The following is a 23,672-nucleotide window of genomic DNA, read 5'->3' on the forward strand; positions in this document are numbered from 1 at the left end:
AACTGCCGCGGGGGGCACCTTGGGGGGGCAGAGAGCTGCCACAGGGCTCGGGGAAGGGGGGGGCGCAAGGTGGAAGTTTCGCCTAGGACGCGAAACATCCTTGCACCCACCCTGAATTTAGGTGTATGTTTTTGAAAGATTCACAGGGTTTTTGAAATGGGAATCACATGGTGGAAACGAGCTTTGAAAATGCTGACAGAACAGGGTGGACTGATTTAAAGCAAAGTGACCGGAATCACCAATTACAGTCATGATTTAAATCAGCAAGCAGGAAACCTTGATTTAAATCATAGATTTTAATTTTGTATTGCATTTGTATTGCTACATTATTTTGCTAAAGTAAGGTTGATTCTCATTGATTGGTGTGAATTGGTACTACTTTTTGCTAACCAGGAGACTACATTATATATAGATATAGATATAGATATAAACATTTATTTAAGCACCTATGTAACTTAACATACATTCACTCAGATTCTTATTTGTTACAGTTTTTATTATGTTAGAAAATGGTGAATGACAGACACATGTCTTATTTACTAGATTATTTTTACTAGTGATTTGTGTCAAGCTGTATTTGGATGTAGATTGGGATTCAGTTAAAATGTCCAAAAATACCATTTTAAAACTGATTATTAGTTAAATAAAACTAACTCACATGTGCTGGGTACATAAACTTACTTTTTTATTGAACTTGTTTTGCATTTAAAACTAACTAATTTATTGAACAGAGGAAGTAGTATCTGTAATTAGTTAATTGAACTGATTATGTCCAGTCACCGTGTCCTTCAAGGTTTTAGAAGTAGTAGATCTCCTCCCCTCACACCTCATTTTTGTTCATAGTTTGGAAGAGGAAAATAAACATTTGTGCTTTTTCAAACCCCAATTGTTTTCTCAATTTTGAATGAACTAGTTATTGAACTGAACTGGTTGAGTAAATTGAAATGCGGACAATATTATCTCTGCAGAAGAGGCTAGTCAAAAGCTGGGTTAGCACTTAACAAACTCTGGTTTCAGGTGCTTAGAGATTTCAGCCAGTTTAGTGGTTTGACTTTCTTTAAAACTTTGGCAGCAACATGTAAGGCTTGAATATTATTTTATTTCCTTAAAATAAATGATTTCACTAGATTATAATATGTTTAGACCTTAACTTACATGGTCATAATTTCAAATTTAGTATTAAACAGGTTAATTTTCCTTAAAATAGCACATTAATGTAAATAAAAATTATTTACGTAAAAATCCAACTTTTAATATTTTTTTTAAAAATTATTAACTTGTACCCAGCGTGAGACAGGAGATAAAGGTACATCTAGAAGGTAAGTTATCGTCAAATCTGTGACCTGTATAAAATTATTGACTTGTACCCAGCGTGAGACCAGAGATAAAGGTACATCTAGAAGGTAAGTTATCGTCAAATCTGTGACCTGTATAAAATTATTGACTTGTACCCAGCGTGAGACAGGAGATCAAAGGTACATCTAGAAGGTGAGTTTATCAATCAAATCTGTGACCTGTAAGAATGTGCTGGCTAGCCTGGTCTCTCAGTGTAAGCAGAAACCTTGTTTTTGGGGGAACTTTATAATGTGTGCAACAAGCTAAATTACAGTAGTCAGAGTTCCTACGCATCGGTTTTGTCTATAAACTCTCTGCAGCGTAAGAAGAGTAGACCTTCTTTTGATATGTATGGTGAAGATATGTATATATACGCTAGTATCAGATATGCTCCGAAGCATTTTACAGTAGCTATTTAGAAGTGCATGTCCAGTGTGTTGCTCCCAAGTTTCAATCTACATGGGGAAATGGAGGGATGAATCAGTCCTCTACCACAGGACTGTGAGACAGATTTTGCTAGGTTCTTGCTCTGAGAGTTCGCTGCCCTGTGTCCAGCCCAGCTCGAGGCCAATGAGAGCGGGGACCCCTGAACGGCCCTGAGCCTCTACGGGACTTCTTGCGAAATTTTTCTTATTGCCTGTGTCGCTGTCCGTAGACTTTTATAAAAAATATCCAGACAACTTGCTGCACATCTGCCTGGGAGAGCAATACAACACTGCGCAGACAATCCAGAAGTTGTTGGGGACAACTTCCTGGTGCAAGTGCTGGGGGACCAACTAAGGGGCTGTGCTGCTCTGATCTGCCTGCTCACAAAACACAGGAAGCATTGTAGGTGATGTAGGAGTGGGTGGAACCTGGCAGCAGTGACCCATGAGACTGGTCGAGTTGGGATCCTACAAAGGAAGAAAGGAGAACCAGCAGAATATGGACCCTGGACTTCAAAAAGCAGACCTTGAACTCCTCAAGAACTGATGGGAGGATCCCTGGGAGGCAATATGCGGGGAAAAGAGTCCAGGAGATCTGTCTTGTATTTTAAAGAAGCTCTATTGAGGTGCGGAACAACAACCATCCCAATGCAGAAAAAAATAGTAAATATGGCAAGCAACCGTTCGCTTAACAGAGAATCTTCGGTGAGATAACTCAACAAAGGAACCTTAACAGAAGTGGAAAACTTGACAGATGACTACGGGAGAAGTATAAAAAATATTGTTCGAGCATGCCGGGTGTAATCAGGCAGGCAAGCACAATTGGAGTTGCAGCTACAGGGGATGTGACAGGTAAAAATAACGGTTCTCTACAGTATGTTAGCAACAAAACGAAGGTCAGGAAAGTATGGGGGACCTTACTGAATAAGGAGGACCTAATGACAGAAGATTGAAAAAAGCTGAGTACTTCCAATGCTTTTTTCCTCAGTCTTCACAGGCAAGGTCAGCTTTGCAGACTGCCTGGACTTGGGCAGCACCAGTATGGGGAAGGAGTGAGCATCCCCAGTGTGAAAGAACAGTTAGGCATAGAAAAACGTCATGACAAGTCCATGGGGCTAGACTAATGCACCACGTGCTAAGGATTTGGTTGATGTGACATGGCAGAGATGGCCCTCTACTTTGAAAACTCGGCTATCAGAGGAGGTCTGGATGAAGCGGGAACAGGCAATATAGTGTCCATTTTTAAAAAGGGAAAGAGAATCCGGGAAACTACAGACCAGGTCAGCCCACCTCAGTCACGAAAAACATGGAGCAGGTTTCATTTTGACAGCAATGTGGAGGAGAGAAGAAGAACAGAACAGTCAACATGGATTTCACTAAGGCAAGTCATGCCCGCACCAACCTGATGCCTTCTATGACAAGATACTGCTCTGTTACTACTGGGGAATCGGATTGAACGTGATATATTCTTGACTTAGCAAAGTTTTGACAGTGTCCATGGTATTCTTGTCAGCAACTTTTAAAAAAGTATGATTTGATTGAATGGATCTAGGTAAGGTGGAATAGAAAGCTGGCTAGATCATCAGGCTCTACGGTATGATCAATGACTCATGTCTAGATGCAGTCGATACAAGCGGAGTGCCAGGGTCGGCTGGAGGCCAGTTTTTGTTCCACTTGCATAAACGATCTTCATTGCACCCTCAGCACATCGTGATGACACAAGCGGGGGAAGGTAATATGCTAGAGGGTAGGGATAGGGTCCAAAAAGGGCCGACCCTAAACAAAGTGGAGGACTTGGGCCAAAAAGACATCCCTTTGAGAGGTCAAATCAAGAGACGAAGTGCAGAGCCTCACTTAGCGACAGAAAATCCCGTGCACGGGCTGGTACGGATTAAGGGTATCATAGCTGGAGGACTAGAGCATGGAAACGATGTACCTCACTTTGTCTGAGTGGGGTGACAAAAACCGGACCTCGATGAAGTAAAACCGAAAACGCCGTAGGGTTTAGATGGTAAATGGCTGTGAGACCAAGGCTAATTAAACGGCACGAGCCAAAGAGACGGGGAATATGTGTACAACAAGCTGCAGGCTGGGGAACTGACTGCGCTACAGCATCCAGTTTGCGAACGTTCCTCGCGGATACAGCTTGACCAAGAAACTGATACGAGTAACACAACGTGTGTCTCCTTAGTTGCCAATAAGCTAAGGCCACTGGCTATATTGGCGCATTAAGGAGTCATTGCCAGCAGATTCAGGAAAGTGATTATTCCCCTCTATTCCACACTGGTGAGGCCACATTTGGAGTATTGCGTCCAGTTTTCAGCCCCCCACTACAGAAAGGATGTGGACAAAATGAAGAGAATCCAGTGGGGGGCGACAAAAATGATTAGGGGGCTGGGGCACATGATTTTTGAGGAGAGGCTGAGGGAACTGGGCTTATTTAGTCTACAGAAGAGAAGAGTGAGGGGGGATTTGATAGCAGCTTTCAGCTACCTGAAGCGGGGTTCCAAAGAGGATTCAGCTAGACTGTTCTCAGTGATGACAGATGACAGAACAAGAACCAATGGTCTCAAGCTCCAGTGGAGGAGATCTAGGTTACAGTAATAGGAATTACATTATTAATATTAGGAAACACTGTTACACTAGGAGGGTGATGAAGCACCGAAATGGGTTACCTAGGGAGGTGGTGGAAGCTCCATCCTTAGATGTTTTTAAGGTCAGGCTTGACAAAGCCCTGGCTGAGATGATTTAGTTGGGGTTTGTCCTGCTTTGAGTAGGGGGTTGGACTAGATACCTCCTGAGGTCCCTTCCAACACTGATATTCTATGATTCTAAGATCTTAGGCTAATCATGAATGACCATGAGTGGCCTAGATCTCAGTTTTAGGTCTCATTTCAAGACAGGTAACTCTATCCCATGAAGCAGTAACTCTGAAAAAGGTTTGGGTGTTGTGGTGGATAAATCAGCTGATCATGAGCTCCCTGTGCAGCGTTGTGGCCAAGAGGACTAATTCAAAACTTGGATGCATAAACAGGGAATCTCAAGTAGGAAAAGAGATGTTCTTTCACCTCTGTATGGCACACGTGTAATTGCTGCTGGAATGCTGTCTCCAGTATTGATGTCCACAATACAAGAAGGTTGTTAATAAATTGGAGAGGGTCCAATTTATCAACAGGAGAATCATGAGAATGATTAAAGGATTAGAAAACATGCTATTGTCTTTGAGAAGTGTTCTTGTGGGTACACCTGTGCCTTTGACTGGGGATTTTTGGTAACATGTAGCCCATGCATGTACTGCACACATCCTTGTGCCCTACACCACGGCTATATGGGATTGTGTGGGCGAACCACTCTCCATTCCTTCTTAATCACTTTGGGCCTGAGACAGAGTTTACCTGTGTCTATTCTCTGTAGTATTCAGCAATTAGTCACTTAGCATATAATTAAATACCTATTTAGTGTTTTTAGTTGTAGGAACGTTTGCTTACACCCTCTTTTTTTTTCCTTTCCCATAAAAATATTATTCATAGATATAGTTAGATGGTGGTTAAGATTTTTCCCTTCATAGGAGTCAGTTTTTGTTTATTTACATGAGAATGCTAGGCTCCCTGGGTTTCAAAAAGTGCCTCTCCTGACATGAGGCTATTCCATTCCTAGTGTCTCTGCTGTAGGGTGACCAGATAGGAAGTGTAAAAAAATCAAGACGGGGTGAGGGATAATAGGTGCCTATATAAGAAAAAGGCCCCAAAATTGGGGCTATCCCTATAAAATTGGGACATCTGGTCTCCCTACTCTGCTGTTTGGGTGATACTCATATCCCCAGTAAGTGCAAGACCTGCACGTCCTTCAAGGATAGAGCCAGAAAAAATAGAGAGATGAAATTTAAACTACTCATGATGGAGAAAGCTTTATGATCAGCTTTGGATCTATGGGTGAAGGCCCCCGCCCCACATATGTAGACCCCCAATGTACCTCTAGTGCCCTGTCAACAACAGGATCTCAGTCACTGGAGGCTGCAAGACATATACATGGTACTGCAGCACCAAGTACATCTACAGTACCACAGACCTCAGCCTCAATCTTTGCCTCTAAGAAGAGGTGAGGAATAAATCTTCAAGAAAATATCAATCTCCGATGCACAAGCAGACTGTGGAACCTCAGATCCCAAGAGGAACTCCGCACAGGCTCCAAGTGATGCTCGTACTGCACATACAAAGTGGAGTCAGTTATCTTAGAGAGACTCGGTATCGAGCTTGGCTATCCATACCCAAAGTGGCAGAGGCACAGTTGAGAAAAGTTCCAAGTCCATCCCTGAACAACACTCCATATCGATAACCAGAAAGTCAGTGGTACCAAAGACTGCTCGGCTACCTGTGGTACCAATGGAATTGGAGCTGACACACTCCCATGCCAACCACCTGCATCACAACTGAAGACATCCTTCACCGATCCATGCTTGACCCAATATTTGATACCGTCAGTTCCACAAGAACATAGGTATCCTAAAAGCCTGATGGTATCATTGGAGCCAGAATCTCCTCTGTTAACAAATGCTGAGATTATCAGCATCAAGATCCTCTCACCCCTCCTAGAATACCATACGCACCTTCATCTACTTTGCAAGTGGAACAGCTATCTGCCTCCCCCCCTTTTAGTATGTGGAAGAGGACACCTCAGACTTTCACATATTGGTTCAGGGATCCCCTGTCTATTCTAAGATTCATCTCTCTCCCTCCAAGCTGACATACTAGAGGAGAATAGACCTCAAATGGCATCAAAGTGAATACCTCCATCTATGTCATTTGCCCCCCTGAGTGGCCTTGATGGGATCTTTGGGTGTTCAGTCATCAACAATTTGCCACACAATCTTCACACCACCTGAGGGAGCAGAGAAGGGCCCATTCTCCTCAACATCCTCTACCACCACTTGTGCCAGAGGAGGAGACCTTTGGGGAGCAAGAAGCAAGAGGTGACACTTCTTACTAGTATTTCCTCCTCCTCACCTGATGAAGCTGTGATGCCTCCATTACCTTCTATGGTGGATGACTTCAAGTAGTTTCAGGAACTGCTGAAGCAAATTGCTAACATTCAACAAATTCCTTTAGAGCAAGTTCAGGAGTCCCACCATAAACTGCTATATACCTTACACACCTCCTCATCTGTGAAGATTACACTCTGGTCCATGAAGCTCTTATGGGGCCTGCTGAAACTGTTTGGCAATCCCCATCTACTGCACTGCCTACCTGCAAAAAGCATTATGTCCCTGCCAGAGAATCAGAGTTTCCATTTTTGCACCCAGCTCCAGATTCCTGGAAGTGGAGTCCATTTATGAACAAGGCAGACAGCATAGCTCAAAGTCCACCCCATACACAGAGTTTTACTCTTCAGCTACACTTCAGTTCAGAGTAGCAAATCATTAGGTGCTCATGGCAAAATATGACTATTTGAACTACAAAAAAAAATTAGTATTTTATTGAGCACCTGCCAAAGGAACATTGTGACCAATCTGAGGTACAACAAGGTCAGTTCTTGGCAGACGCCTCCTTGGATGCTGCAGAAACTGCAGCACAATCTGTATTCACTGCAGTGGTCATAAGAGTGTCTTGGTTGCAGATCTTGGCTTCCCAAAAGGGGTTCAGAGCACCATTGAAGACCTCCCTTTTGATGGTTGCAAGCTCTGTGCAGACTTGATGGATACATATCTCCACACTTTAAAGGACACTCTGTGATCCTTAGGGATTTGTATTCTTGTAAATGAGAGGCAATTTAGTAGGTCTCAGATGGCACAGAGAGCACACCAGCCCCATATTCAACTTGTCATAGACCAGCTGAGCCCTTTCCAACGGGCCAAGGTACTCTAAAAAGAAACCTCATTCAGCTGTAGCTACTTCTCAGCCAGGTGCATACTCCAAGCAACAGTTTGATGGATTGATTGAGTCTCACTCAGGGCTATCAAGCGATTAAAAAAATTCATCACTATTAATTGCACGATTTAAAGAATTAATCACAATTAATTGTGCCGTTAATAATAAAATACCATTTAAATATTTTAGATGTTTTCTACATTTTCAAATATATGGATTTCAATTAAAACACAGAATACAAAGTGCACAACGCTCACTTTATATTTATTTTTATTACAAATATTTTCACTGTAAAAATAAAAGAAATAGTATTTTTCAATTCACCTAATACAAGTACTGTAGTACAATCTCTGTATCACGAATGTAGAACTTACAAATGTAGAATTATGTACAAAAAAAATGCATTTGAAAAAAAAAATTAAAACTTTAGAGCCTACAAGCACACTCAGTACTACTTCTTGTTCAGCCAATCACTTCAGACAAACAAGTTTGTTTACATTTGCAGGAGATAATGCTGCCCACTTCTTGTTCACAGTGTCACCTGAAAATGAGAACAGGCATTTGCATGGCACTGTTGTAGCCGGCATTGCAAGGTATTTAAGTGCCACATGTGCTAAAGATTCATAATCCCTGCATGCTTCAGTCACCATTCCAGAGGACGTGCGTCTATGCTGATGATGGGTTCTGGTCAATAACAATGGCAAATCTCTCTCCACAAATTGGAGATCCTGTGCTTTGCTGGGACCTAAGCCTAGTCCTTAATTGCCTTATGAAGCATCCTTTTGAGCCGCTAGCTACATGTTCTTTGTTAGTTTATTCAGTGAGGACAACCTTCCTGGTGGCAAGCACTTTCGCCCGAAGGGCCGGGTAATTAGGGGCTTTAATGCTAGTCACCTACACACACATTTATGGTATTCATCAGAGAGAAGATTTTGCTATGGGCCCATCCAAGATTTTTACCTTGGGTGTCCTCAGAATGAATTAATCATTGATCTCCTGTTTTTCCCCAAAGCCACATCAGACCCTAGATGTCAGGAGGGCATTAGGTTTTTACTTAGATAGGACCAAACCTTATAGAAGATCTGCAAGACTATTTGTATCCTTTGTGGACCGAAACTAGCATTCTGTTATTTCAAAACAGGGGTTATCAAAGTAGATCTCTGGATGTATCAAGATCTGTTACAAGTGAACTCGTTTTCAACTCCTTTGAGAGTGATTGCACGTTCAACAAGAGCACTATCTGCAGCTATATTCTGATTTAAGGATATACCAATTGCAGACATCCAGAGAAAGGCAACTTGGTCCTCTGTTCATGCTTTTTCTATCCATTATGCCTTTGTCCTTGCTGCAAGATATGACACTGCTGTGGGCCATGTAGTTCTCTCCTCTGTATTGGACTCTGTTCCGAACCACCTCATCTTTAGCAGGGTCCTGCTTAGGAGACACCTGAAGCAGATCACCCACAGGGATGCTACTCAGAGAAGGAGGGGAGGATACTCACCTTGTGCAGTAGCTGTAGTTCTTTGAGATGTGTGCCGCTGTGGGTGATCTGCTACCTAGCCTCGTCCTCTGTTGCTTCGGAGTCTCCCTTTTGGGACTTTGCAGAGGAGAAGGAACTGAGGGCAATTAGTCCACGCAGCCCCATGTAACCTCAGTGCGGGGTACAAGGATGTGTAGGATGCATGTGTGGGCTGAAGAGGCATTGCTGTGATCAAAGGCACAGGGCACAGGCACACCTGAATTGGAGCACTCACAGGGACACACATCTTGAATAACTCCAGGTACTCCACAAGGTGAGTAACCTCTCCTTATAGACTCAAAGAACTCAAGCTATTTAGCTCAACAAGAGAAGGTTAAGGGGTGACTAGATTCCAGTCTATAAATACCTTCATTGGGAACAAATATTTCATAATGGGCTCTTCAGCCTAGCAGAGAAAGGTCTAACATGATACAATGGCTGGAAGTTAAAGCTAGACAAATTCAAACTGGGAATAAGGCATACTTTTTTAACAGTGAGAATAATTAACCATTGGAACAATTTCCCAAGGGTTGTGGTGGATTCCCCATCACTGACAATATTTAAATCAAGATTGGATGTTTTTTTATGAGATCTGCTCTAGGAATTACTTTGGGGAAGTTCTCTGACTTGTGCTATACCACAGGTCAGACTAGATGATCATAATGGTCTTCTCTGGCTTTGGAATCTAAGAATCTCTGATAGCTGCAACAGCACTGTATTCCTAGCACCAGGAGTGGGAACTGATTAAGGTCATTAATTCTACTTAATAATATTCAGACATGTACAGTACAGGGTTGCAAGTGAGACTCTGGAACCTGGGCATTCCTCTATTCAGCTACTCAGTAGGCCCAAATCTGCTTCGTTTATGAGCTAAACTAAGATCAACCCAAGGTGTATTGCATACTGTGCTGCTCCAGTATTTCTGTTTAATGTGATCTTTCTATAATCTCTTTACCTTCCCTACCATCATCAATAGAAGCGTGCATGGATTTTCAGATTTCTGATCAAGCAGACATGCACAACTGAGCATGAGAGCAGGAGATGACATTTTAGCTGCACGTTCCCCATAAATAGTAATGGAATGGGCATGGCTGTTGAAGTGGTTGTTGAAAACTATGGAGGTATTTTAGAACCGCAGCTATAAGAATGCCTAACAGTATGATCTGTATAGCACTATCCAATCACTCTTTCATCTATAAACAATTGAGCAGGAATTCTCACATTTTCATTATTATGTATCTCTTCCCTTTCAGGTATTAGCAATGCAGAAGCCCGCCAACCGGGAAAAGCACCTAATTTCAGTGTAAACTGGACAGTAGGAGACACTGGTCTTGAAGTTATTAATGCCACAACTGGCAAGGATGAGATGGGTCGTGCATCTCGCCTTTGTAAGCACGCTTTGTACAGTCGCTGGATGCGTATTCATGCAAAGGTAAATGTCCAAAGATAAGAGCATTTTTTCACTGTTGAGTTTCAATTTTGCCCAGTCTCATAACCACCTTTCTAATAAAAGATTGTAATGTGCAGGCCTATTATGTGCTGGTTAGTAATTGGGTAAAAATGGAGGAGAGAGAGATGTCTGGGGGGGCTGTAGTTTAGTGTGAAGAGGTACTCCTGTTTGAGAACATGTGGGTAAAATCTTAGCCCCACTGAAGTCAAAGGGAGTGGCTTAAGTGGGGCCAGGTTTTCTTCCCTGGTCTTCCCTAGGAGGTGCAGGTAAAGGCCAAAGAATTGCTTTTTGAACGTTTGGATTTCTTTGCCTCATGATGGTTGATCCTTTATAAAAATGGAAAGGTACAAGCAGTAAACCGTGATCCTTAGGGTTCTCCCGTCCTCTCTTCAAAGCATCTGTATTGGTGGAAGCAAACAGCACCTTGAGCCAGTCATTTCAGCTGGATCAGTATTCCTACAACAGTCTTTTGGAATCTATCATTTCTTACTGTAGTGCGGCAAGGCACTGAACTACTGCAATATAGACAGCCGGGTGCTGAGACTGTAGCATAAGCTTGTCATTCACTTTCACCCCATGCCATCTTCTTAGTCCCCTGTCACTGTTCAGAGATCCTTCTCACCAGAATATGTGGGAGGAAGATGTTTCTGTCTTTTTAAGGGCAGTAGAGCAGGCAGGATTGTGGGTGGGGGAAAGCCTTATTCAAAAAAGTAATAACCCCTTAGGTTTAAATGTTTTTCATCCCCCCCTCCCCAACTTTGTTAACGTGTCACTCTCAAATATTTTCATGAAAAGATATGAATGGGTGGGGTCACAAGTGATGGCTTGACAAAGTGGTGCTGCCTAGTGGGTGGAATCCACTATGACTTGGTGTTAGTGAGAGAGGATTGGGAGGAGTTGTGAAACATTATGTGGTATTAATTCAATAGAATCTAGAAACTTCTGCAGAGTAGGCAAGGTCCCTAGTAACATGCATTGGGCCAGCTCATCTTAGTTTTCAGTCTTCACGGTGCTGAATTGGTTAGGTGGCTGTTTCTCAGTCCTACTGTAGTACATGTGAGAGCTCTAAATGTCAATACTGCAAAGGGCTGAATAGTCTTTCGAGATCAGCAGACATAAGGACATTAATTTAACTGGCCGATGCTGAGGGAAGTAGTAGGAAACAAGCAATTGAATAAACTAAAGAATGAAAACAGATAATTCTTCCAAAATGAGAGGTAACCATTGCCAAATGTGTAAAATAGCAAGATAGAAAGGATTTGTTCTTATCTCAGAGAATGCAACAAATATTTTTCTCTGGATTCTTCAAGATTAAATGTGCCATTGAAGGAAACTATGTTGAAATAGAAGAGCAAAACATTGATGAGTTTACTGATTGTGCAAGTGAGAAATTTGATGCTATCATCACATTCTAAACATATTCTCACTGATCATTTAAATCTACGTTCCAGTCTTTCCAGCAGCTTTTTAACATAAGCCTTGTTCAACAGTAATCTCTGTCCTTCTTTGACATCCCAAAGTAGACCAGTCAGTGATTGTGCTATACAACAACTGAAAAAAATGTAGATTTGGACTTGATAAGGAAGTTGCAACCTTCTTTTATGCTAACAACTTCACCTTCTGTGTAACAGAAAATGAACAACTGAAGAAACGATTAAAGCACTTCACCTTGGATGTCTCTTCCAGACAGACATAAATTCTCACAGATCCACTCCTGCATGCTGCAAGTGAAGAAACATAGGAAAAATTAAAGGGAAAACAAAAAGAACTACATTGACTTAATGAAAGATGGGATAGTTGGCTGAACATGAAAAACAAACTGATAGCTTCTAGCATCAGTTCAGGAGAAAATGCTTTCCTATCCATGCTTAATGGTATTGATTCTACATCTAGGGAAAAATGCAGAATGCTGTGTCCAAATGGCTGAAGATATCATCCTGTAGCGCAGAAAAGAGTTGCCATTGCCTCACAGAACAATAATAAAATGAAAAAGATAAGAGACTTTCTCGGGTCCAGTTATCCCCAATATCTGACACATGAGTTTTCAAAGCACCATTTGCATCTCTTTGAGTAAGAAGTAGTAATGAACAATCCTAAAGAGGGGAATGGAAGGGAAAATTCTCCTGTAACCATCATCACCCTTATAGTTATCTGTTTGAAGGAGGAGGATTGGTGCCCCAGCATCCCCAGGAGAGAATTCTCAGGAAGTCTGCATTTGTGTCCAGCTAGGTTAAAGCTTGAACTGAGCACAAGAAGTGCCTTTGTCAAAGGCCAGTGTGTATTTTACACAGTAAAGAGCTACAGAGAGTACAAGGGCAATTGGCAGGTTTCAGACAGACTTGCCAGATTCGTGTGATCTAGATAATCTGATGGTCCCTTCTGACCTAAAAATCTACATATTATTATTACAGCCTTGATTTTTCTGAGCAGCAGTTGACACTAGGTTCACCAAAAACCGATGAAATTCCCTGAGATGACGCTAACTGAAGTTCTGCTCCTGCAGAGTTTCTACATTCCGCAGGAGCAGAACCGCCAGCTTTGGGGAGCTTCTGTTCAGTATTTCGCTTATTAATCTATCCTGTAAAGCTGCAGAGCCATTTCAGCTGGTACTGCTGTAATGCACCCCCCGTTCATGGGGCAGGGAGGATGATAGGGGGTTACACGTAGGCCTTCCACCCGTGCTGCACAGGGTATGTGTATCTCTGGCTCAAGGCCCTGGAATACTGCTTCCCTCCCCAGCCCTGCTGTCAGGGGAGCCTTTGCAATCACAAAGGTGGGTGTGAGCTGTCCCAGGAAGAGTAGACGGGGTGGGTTTCAAAGAGAATGCCAGCCAGTTAGTATCAAGCAATATAATGATGGTTTCAGTTTGACCTTCAAGGTGCTTGTGGAAATGAGTAGATCCTCAGGGTTCCCACTGGAGCAATAGTTTTGCTATGAGCTGTGAAGTGATACGTAGTTGGATACAAATCAACAGTAATGTTCTGTCCAAAAAGGGTAGAATACAGTGTTTGTCGTTCTTTCAAATTGCTGCACTCATTCTCTCGGTTTTCTTGATTCTGGTTCCTGGAATGGCTTCTTGTAATAGTTAGTTTGTTTTCTTTCTTTTTCTGTTTGTGCAGCTTTCCTCTAGCCTGCGCTCAAAGATCCTCAAACCGAACCTGTACCATGACACTAAGCAGGTGGCCAATAAGTATCAAACTGCCAAAGAGTGTTTGTTTAAAGCGTTCCTGAAGGCAGGGCTTGGAGCCTGGGTGGAGAAACCAATAGAGCAGGATCAGTTTTCTCTCACTGTCTAATTCATGGACTGCACATCACTTTGGAACAGGGAGTCATTCTGGAAATCCTGGCGTCCGGCATCATTTTCTGGCATCAGCTGTCAAAGCATCTTTTTGACACTTTAAACTAACTAGCAAATTGATGTTATGTTTTGCTCAAATATTGGAAGTCAATGATAAGTTGCTACAATAATTCTATATTTTGTTATAAAAATCATTTTGGTTTACTTCTCTAGAAAATCCTTTTACTGTAGAAAAATAATTCAATAAGGCTGTCTTTAACAGTACCAGATGACTCATATTTTTCTGGGTTAGAAATAATTCCCTTTTTTAATGCAATATAAGCAAGTGCATGAAAACATGTAGATTGCATTCGGTTTTACACTGCATTTTTTTTTAGTCTGTAGCTTAATTTAATCAAAAAAGCTACAAAGTTAATTTCTGCTCTTCTGTTAGCTTGTTTTTTTTAATTGCAGAGGTTTAATTGCAGAGCATATAGGTGACAAAGCCAGAATGGATTTTGGACAGCTAGCTTTTCCCTTCTTCCTTGCTCTTTAAAACCAGCTGCTGAAAACTTTTTGTCTTTGATGTACGTATTTATTAGTCTGTGACCTGGTTTTTAACATACAGCTTTTTATTCTGTTTTTTAAAATACCTTTACCTCCCATTTACATGCATTGTAAAGTCATCATTTTGTACCACTGTAAACTGGAAACAAAAAATAAGTATTTGTAAGTTAAGAAATTTAGTCTGTAGTGTACAAAACCTGTTTAGAAGTAGGCAATTTGTATATCCCAGGAACTCATGCGAACACCACCATAACATTAACAGTAATGTGGCAACTTCAAAAAAAACAGTTGTTCATTTTGGAGAAATAATTCTGGTTTGCCAAAAATAGCCCATTCATAGAATATTAATTACAGGTTTTCTCAAAGAAATGAGAGGCCTACTAAGGATGAAAGAATTGTTAAACTTCTTTCTTGTGGTCTTCAGAGACTTAACCACTGGACTGTTGTGTCCCCTGAAGATCGTATTGCCTGTAGCTTCACATACATGATGATCTAGAAAAGTCTTAATTCTAAGTTTTGTTTGCTCTAGTGTATATTTAGAATGGTATTTTATTCATAAAAGCTCTTTTATGTTAAAATTTTCACATATGCTAGATGTAAAAATGAAAAATACCAGGGAGATTACTGCCAGATCTGTTAAGTCAATGGGTACATAGACAGCACTTTTAGAACAATTTATAAGCGAAATGGAAGTCGGACAATGGATTGGAGAAATCCTCTTTTTCTCAGCATACCAAGTATAATTCTCTAGTTACGTCCAATGTGTCTAAGAACATGATGTGACCTGTGTGTATCAAATATATTGTGTGTAAAAATTCTGAAAAACACCTCAAAGTATTTTTAAGTCCTATTTTTTTTTAAAAAATTAATAATAGCAGTAACTACCTCAGCACCGGGCATTTCCTGGAGAGTAGTAGCTCCATAGGTGTTGTGGAAAGTGATGCAAAAACTCTTTCCATCCAGTAATCAATGCGCCGGAAATGCCCTGTCCTGCAATCGTTATTGCTCAATTATAAATCAAAGTGGAAAAAAATTATCAAGACTAAAAGTTGTCTGAATATTGTGCTAAACCTTCTAATTAGAGTCTTAGTAGCAATACATTAATGTGTAAAATAAACTGTGGTAGGGGAAAAACATTCAGAATGTGTGAAGGCAAGTAATATACATGCTCTTTCAAATACAGGATTTACATTGTATCTGTCTTTGCAAATGTCTTTGGCCCTGAATCTGCAAACACTTTTGAAGTTACTTAAAGTTAAGCACAAGTAGACCCACAGAGCTGCTTATGTGCTCAAAATGAAACATGCATAAATTTGCAAGATTGAAGCCAAAATGTGGAGAACTGTAAATTAGAGCAACTTGTGAATTTTGTAGCTGGTCTAACCACGTGGATTTTCTTGGAATTAGTTTTACTATTAAATGAAATCTCTGTTTTTAAAGGACTCTGTCCTGGTGATTTCACTTTGGAATCTTTATCTATTTTTACCAATCTTTTTAAATTTCTCATTCAGAGCTTTTTTCAGATTTTATTTTGAAGTTCAGGCAGTTATTAGATGAGATTATTTTTTTACTGATGAAGTCCTGAATGTGAGTAATATATTTAAGTATTATTGTAGGCATAAATTTTAAGACATTCAGATTTACTAGGAATATATGGAAACTATAAGTGAGAGTTCCATGCAGAATTCTTTTTGATAAAAGTGCAGCATTTGATTGATATGAGGAATAAGTTCTTATTCATTATAGTTTCCAAATGTTTTCAAAAATGTTTTCCAGAATCATGTGCAACCTATATCTGTCATCTGGGAGCCAATGGCTTTCCAGACACCTGCTTATTCATTTTTGTGCAGTAATATGTGAAAATCAGAAGTTGTTGGGGGAAAAAGTGTTCCTCTAAAAGATTTACTTGAGATTGTTATATTCAGCTAAATTCTGCCATGTCCCTTTTTTGTTATTCTGTGCCCCTTTGTATTCTTTGTAATATTCCTATATTCTTTACAGATCACCATCACCAAGCATGGATGGCTTTTTATGCATTTAATTTTAAATGATTGCAGAGGATAAAGGCAACATGGCTGCCAACAGCTGTTGAAATTTGGGGTTGACCTTTCTCTATCAAGCATTTAGCTTGGCATTTATTTTGAAAGGTTGGATGGTCTTTTTGAATATCTTCATTATGCGATTTAGTATGTAATGGTGGTGGTGGCTAATCTTAGCAAGGATTTGTTATGCTATCCTGGGAGTTCTTGGGTTTTTTTAAGTTGATATAAGTGTATATCTCAGGTTCGTCACAAAAATTTAAATGAGTAACAACTTTAAAGTTAATAAATACTTGAAGAAATATAATTTAAGATGTTTTTCCAAATTACATTCTAGCTACAATAAAAGATAATAGGTTAGTAAGATAGAGCACTGTAAATGTAGGGATTTAAAAAAAAAAAAATTCTGTAGGGGTGTGGAAAGGAACTTGGACCTGGAGGTGAAACCTGAAACATTTGATTATGTCCGTGCTCAGGATTTAATACCCAATAGAATATTTCCTGTCACTTGCTGATGATGAATCATACTATACAGAGTTCTTTAAATTAAAAACTGTCTTCACATTAATATGCTAGCTCTTTCCTATCCCCCACAAAGCTCCCAACCCTGTAGTGTAGTTAATGATAGTTAAATAATGTGCAACTTAGGCACGTACAACAATGGGCTCCCTGCATGGGGGACAGTTTTAGTATCTTCCTCATGCTAGATAGTACAAACACACTATTATAGGGTAGAAACTAATTCATGGGGTAGCAGCAGATCTTTATATGGTGCCTCTCCTGTGTCATCGTTAAAACCTAAAACAACTCACGACTGAAATTTCAGGCACCTTAGAGCTGCATCACTGGTGTTTTGCTTACCAGTATGCATCTCGGATTTTAAGTATTTTATCCACCTAGAAATATAAACAATCTTCCAACTGAATACCTTGTATATATAAATTATAATGCTTTCTGCTGGCGAGGGAGTAAAATTATTAGCTGTAGGCTGCTGATCCCAGCTAACACAGTGTTGTGCACTCAATTTGCATGTCTGTAATGGAAGAGTAAAGGTGACATCATAAAAACTGTTTTCTTTCCCATCTCTCCCAAAGACAAATTATTTTTCACAGGGAGAAAGACTTGAGTCTTGGGACATTTTGAGTTGAGGTTGCCACATAACTGAAGTGGAACTTTCTTTTTTTTTTTTTTTTTCAATAACATGCTGAAGGTTCTCCATACATTGAAAATTATCGGTTTGCCTTTTGCCAAAGCAAGCTTTTTCACTCCGAGGAGATACTTTCAAGTCTTTGCATTTTTATCATAATAGAGTGTCTGTTATAAAAATCATCCTGAAGTTTTTTGAACGAGAAGGTGAGCTGTGATTCAGATATGTGATGGGAGACAAAATGTTTAAAGTTATTTAAAACATAAAAGTGAGCCCACAGAAATAAAATGTATACAAAATGTGTAAAATGTATTGTCCTGTCTCCAAATTGCTGTGTGGTTTTTTGGTTTTGTTTTTTTAAAAACAGGCAGCCTTATAAAATAACGTATGACATCAGCTGAATTGAGAGTGTTTTGGTGCAATTTACAATAATACTAGGGTACAATCCCAATCAGATATAGACTGGGCATGACGAAAACTGCTGCATAAGAGTGTGGTATGGTTTTTATTTACTTATTTATATGCATGTTAAGAACATCACAGAATCATAGAAGATTAGGATTGGAAGAGACCTCAGGAGATATCTAGTCTAATCCCCTGCTCAAAGCAGGACCAGCCCCAACTAAATCATCCCAGCCAAGGCTTTGTCAAGCCAGGCCTTTAAAATCCTCTAAGGATGGAGGTAACCTATTCCACTGCTTCACCACTCTCCTGCTGAAATAGTTTTTCCTAATATCCAACCTAGACCTCCCCCACTGTAACTTGAGACCATTGCTCCTTGTTCTGTCATCTGCCACCGCTGAGAACAGCCGAGCTCCATCCCCTTTGGAACCTCCCTTCAGGTAAGTTGCTGCTATCAAATCCATCCTCACTCTTCTCTTCTGCAAACTAAATAAGCCCAGTTCCTTGAGCCTCTCCTCATAAGTCGTGCTCCAGCCCCCTAATCATTTTTGTTGCCCTCCGCTGGACTCTCTCCAGTTTGTCCACATCCTTTTTGTAGTGTGGGGCCCAAAACTGGATGCATTACTCCAGATGTGGCCCCACCAGTGCCGAATAGAGGGGAATAATCACTTCCCTTGATCTGCTGGCAAAGCTCCTACTAATGCAGCCCAATATGCCATTAGCCTTCTTGGCAACAAGGGCACACTGCTGACTCTTATCCAGCTTCTTGTCCACTGTAATCCCCAGGTCATTTTCTGCAGAACTGCCACTTAGCCAGTCGGTCCCCAGCCTGTAGCGGTACATGGGATTCTTCCTTCCTAAGTGCAGGACTCTGCACTTATCCTTATTGAATATCCAGAGTTATCATAATTACATCTCTACCCCAATATAACGCGACCTGATATAACATGAATTCGGATATAACGCAGTAAAGCAGGGGGCAGGGCTACATGCTCCTTCAGATAGAAGCAAGTTCGATATAACGCGGTTTCACCTATAACACGGTAAGATTTTTTGGCTCCCAAGGACACTGTTATATCGGGGTAGAGGTGTAATTAAGCAGTTTTGGAAGGGATATTAAATCTCATGCTTCAAAGTTTAAACCAATTACAGGTTAGGATGAGCCCGAAGTCCTTTGGGGGGGGTCAGATTACCCCACATGTGCTACTCAGGTTCTTACACCTTACTGGTGTCCCCCGTTCTCAGAGACAGGATACTGGACTGGATGGACCTTGACTCTGGCCTCACCGGGTAATGCCTATGTTTTGTGCTAGTGGGAGTTCAGAGGCCACAGTGCAGAGACCAGAACTCTGGAACTTGATTTTGGAATTAATTTTGTCCGAATTAGGAATTGAACCTTTTATATCATCTGACCCATCGTGCAGCATCACTCATCGTTATATTATAGCACATATCTCAGCACGCTTCCGCCTTCTGATAAACAAGCAGGAAAGGAACCAGAGCTGCTCTCATAGTTATGTGCCTGGCAGCATTTATATTCAGATGGTCCTGTGGGCTTATTTTGCATGATGTTATTATATAATTCTGTCATATATTTTTAAGGATGTTAATTTTTAAAATAAGTTTTCATTGTAATCTTCTGCATAAAATTGCCATTGTCACTGTTTGTGCTCAGCAGAAGTCTTTTATAACAAGCACAGAGACTGTCAGAGGAAGGTGGCTCAATTTCAAGCACTAGATTTGTTGTCTAATCAGTTTCTGACTGAAACAGACAAAATAGAAGGAAGTTCTTGTTTTTCTTCCTAAAGCACAAATGGCCTTATGGGATGTAACATACCATTCCTCCATGCACTGTCAGCTCCCAAAATGTATCAAAGGAGGTAAGTGCTATTAGTGTAAAAAATACCTTTGAAAATCTGGCCCTGTGTCTTTTATAAACTGTGTAAAGATTTTTTTTTCCCCTCCCCTACTTCTGTAATGGCTGAATAAGCTGTACTGACAACAGAACTAGAAGAACATTACGGATGTTATCCTGGCTCCATTGAAGTCAATAGAGAGCTCCCATCGAGTTCAGTGAGTCCAGGATTTCATCCTATACATTTAAATATTGTTGACTTTAATAATGAAGCAAAACAAAATCATTTAAATAGATATCAAAAGTAACATGGATTTTGAAATCCCTGTGTTGACAATTTTGTACTCTTGCTGCTAATCATGCCAATAGTACAGCAGAAGCCTTTTGTGAGGGGTCATGCTCTGTTTTTGTTTAGTGAAACTATAAAAGCGATATAAGAAGTGTAATTTATGTGCATAACAATCTTATCCATTTGGAGACAGCAGTTGTGACATTTTAAAGAATTTTTATCTTTGAGTGACAGAGTCTGTAGCCTAGGAAGCCCAAAATGTCATCACGTTGCTTTTTAAAATGTTTTCAGTATTATCATGCACAGACCAGTTTAGTTGCAGTCAGCAGATACATGGTTAGAAGATTAAAATACAATGTAAATAAATTGCTCTACGTTATTTGCATGAAGCAGTCACTCTTGCCCTATTTCTGACTTTGTGATGTTGTGAAGACAACACACCTGCCTTTACTAACTGCTAAAGGGACATTAAAAGAGCACTGTCAAATACTTCCATGACGATGTTTGTTTCTGATTGTCCTCTCCATCCTTCCTAAATCCTCCTCAGAATATTCACCGTAGCAATGTCTCTAGAAATGTTATTTGCCTTGGGGCACAAACACTCCCCACTCCACCCCATACTGCTGCTGAAGCACACGCCACTGATTATCCTAACTAATGACTGCTTTGCGTACTACCTTGCTTCGTTTAATTATAATATTGGAGATATACCTATCTCCTAGAACTGGAAGGGACCTCGAAGGGTCATCGAGTCCAGCCCTCCCTTTAATGTTTGTACAGAGATTTGAAAATACATAGTTATATAAATACTAAGAATTATTATTTGTATATCACTATTGTCAGTGTCAGAAAAATGTACCCAGATCAGGGAGCTGTGTCCCTTTTCAGAAGCGCTAGATACAACACGCCCAGCACAAAACATTGTGTAAGTCCTTCCAATGCCTAGTTATCATGTTAGTTACATCATGAAGAATACTCCACAACAATTTCAGGGCACAAATTGGGTTGGGTCTCAGTACATTTTTTGAGGCTACCATCTTGTTCTCTGTAATCTCAGCTTTCGTTTAAAATAAAAACTCAAAGAGTAAGGGCTTATTTACAGTTGGAAATCTACAAAAATATCTATGCCAGAGCAACGCCCCATGATTGCAGAATAAGAGGGCCTTTTTCTGATTTAGCTTAATCCGTGTCCACATCCAATATGGAAGTGGATCAAACTAAATCAGAAATGGGCACTCTTAGTCCAAAATAAGTGTGTCCACACAGAGCTATTGTGGTTAATTTCCAGCTGTAGACAAATCCTGAGTCTCTTGCAAGGAAAACCAGAAAATGTGAACCAAGTACACACTAATATCCGTGATGTGTACAACCGTAATCTGTAGAGAACCTAAAACAATAGCTGTAAGAAGTGTGACCTGCCCCTGTGCCCCAATGGCATGCTGACACAAATGCCTAATTACAGTAATTTAAGTACCAGCATTACTGAGAAAGGGAGGGGAGAAACTCACACACAGATCTGCACATCTAGCCCAGTATCCTGTCTTCCGACAAGTGGCCAGGGCCAGATGATGCAGAGGGAATGAACAGAACAAAGCAGTAATCAAGTGATCCATCCTCTGGCATCCAGGCCCAGCAATCTGGCAGTCAGAGACTTAGGGACATCTAGAGTATGGAGACACATTCCTGACCATCTTAAATAAGAGCTATTGAGGGACCTGTTCTCCATGAATTTATCTAATTCTTTTTTTAACCCTTTTATAGTCTTGGCCTTTACAACATCCTCTGGCAACAAGTTCCACAGGTTGACTCTGGGTTGTGGGAAGGAATACTTCCTTGTATCTGTTTTACACCTGCTGCCTGTTAATCTCATTGGGTGACTTATGGTTCTTGTGTTATGAGAAGGAGTAAATAACACTTCCTTATTCACTTTCTCCACACCAGTCATGATTGTAGAGACCTCTATCTTATCCGCATGTAGTCATCTCTTTTCTGACATGAACAGTCCCAGTCTTTTTAATCTCACCTCACATGGAAGCTTTTCCATCCCCTTAATCATTTTTCTTGCCCTTCTCTGTAATTTTTCCAATTTGAATACAGTTTTTTGAGATGGCCCCACCAGAACTGCATGCTGTGGGTGTATCATGGCATTATGATATTTACTGTCTTATCACTTATCTGCCAGTTATCTGGTCCAGAGGCTGATTTCAGCCATAGATTACAGACCACAGTCAGAAGTTCTGCAGTTCCATATTTGAGTCCCTCCAGAACTCTTGGTGATACCATCTGGTCCTGGGGACATATTGCTGGTTACTTTGTCAACTTACATGGGGAGTTGAGGTTGGCACCACCAGGCATAGGGTCCAGGGGGCAGAGTTCAAGCTGTTTCTCCCATCCACAGGACCCCTGCTGCTCCGGGGTTCCAGAGGTGCACAGGGAACACAAGGCCTTGGTGTGCAGCAACAATGACCTCAATTTCACCTGTGCACAATTTCCTTTGTCTGTCAAGCACACCAGTGAGCCTGGCTGGCAGGGGGCTTGGCCAGCTCCCTAGCACCAGAGCAGATTTACTTTTTCCTGGATAGCGTCGAGCATCTTTACAAACAATATTAGCCACTGCTGTGAGTCTCGGGGAGTCTGACTAGCACCCTGAACAATGGTGCTTCAGAAACAGCTACTCCCAGAGAGCACCCTGCAAACCTCGGGGCCCTGAGAGCCACTCCCTCGTCCAAGAGAAAAGCTTCATCACCACTGACTATTAAAATATACACTGCAGCCCTCACCTGCACTGTCAAGCCATCCCTCATCTTCCTGCTGTTTCCATGGGGATAAGCTGAGCAGAGTGGCTTGCATAGGACGCCTGCTCAGGGACCTGAGTGCTGGTAGCCATGGGTATATCTCAGAGCAGACACTGTTACCAATTTAAAATAGTTAATCTGCACACTGCCCTAATCCACAGCCCTGCAGCTTCCGGCACAAACACCTCATGTGGTCCTGATGAGGCAGCTGTGTGCGCCCCGCGTCTGTTCTCTCTCCTTGCACCATAAGGGGAGTCAGGGCCAGGACTGCCCCATACCTGGCTCCAGGGAGCCCTGGTGCCTGGCTGGGGCACTGCTGCAATGCAAATAATAAATGACAGCAATAGTTCAGGCCAGAGCCACCCACTAAGAGACCAGAACTGAACCGATCCCCAAGCAGGGGCATGAGCCCCACCCTCGTTTTTATAGGGAGCAGCTTCTCTCTGCTTGTTTTTCTTCCTTCTTTTGGGCTGTGGCTTTGTCAGTTGCCCAGCAGGTACAGCTACTGCATCACCAGTCAGCCTGTGCCGACTCGCCTTCTGCGTCTCCATAGGGCCTGTGTGAGCTTTCCCAGTCACATCGACGTTCTGTGGAGCTGTGCAAGAGACAGGGGCGGCTCTAGGCATTTTGCCGCTCCAAGCATGGCAGGCAGGCTGCCTTCGGCGGCTTGCCTGTGGAGGTACCCGATCCCACGAATTCGGCAGCAGC

General features: G+C 41.3%; 1 protein-coding gene across 2 annotated transcripts in view; it reads left to right on the forward strand.

Annotated features, from left to right (window-relative positions):
• ADARB1 (adenosine deaminase RNA specific B1) overlaps positions 1 to 17,935 on the forward strand; it is a 171,195-nt gene extending 153,260 nt beyond the window's left edge. Inside the window, exons 9-10 of one of the 2 annotated variants that reach the window (XM_032804117.2) lie at positions 10,397 to 10,575; positions 13,713 to 17,935. In XM_032804117.2, coding sequence (XP_032660008.1) covers positions 10,397 to 10,575; positions 13,713 to 13,889 — 356 coding nt within the window. In that variant the 3' untranslated portion in view covers positions 13,890 to 17,935. Of the gene's footprint in view, positions 1 to 10,396; positions 10,576 to 13,712 lie in introns of those variants that run through there. The other variant, XM_075069901.1, reaches the window with a different exon arrangement.
• Positions 17,936 to 23,672: the final 5,737 nt, after the last annotated feature.

Source organism: Chelonoidis abingdonii, chromosome 10 (genome assembly GCF_003597395.2).
Source record: "Chelonoidis abingdonii isolate Lonesome George chromosome 10, CheloAbing_2.0, whole genome shotgun sequence".
Lineage (NCBI taxonomy): Eukaryota > Metazoa > Chordata > Testudines > Testudinidae > Chelonoidis > Chelonoidis abingdonii.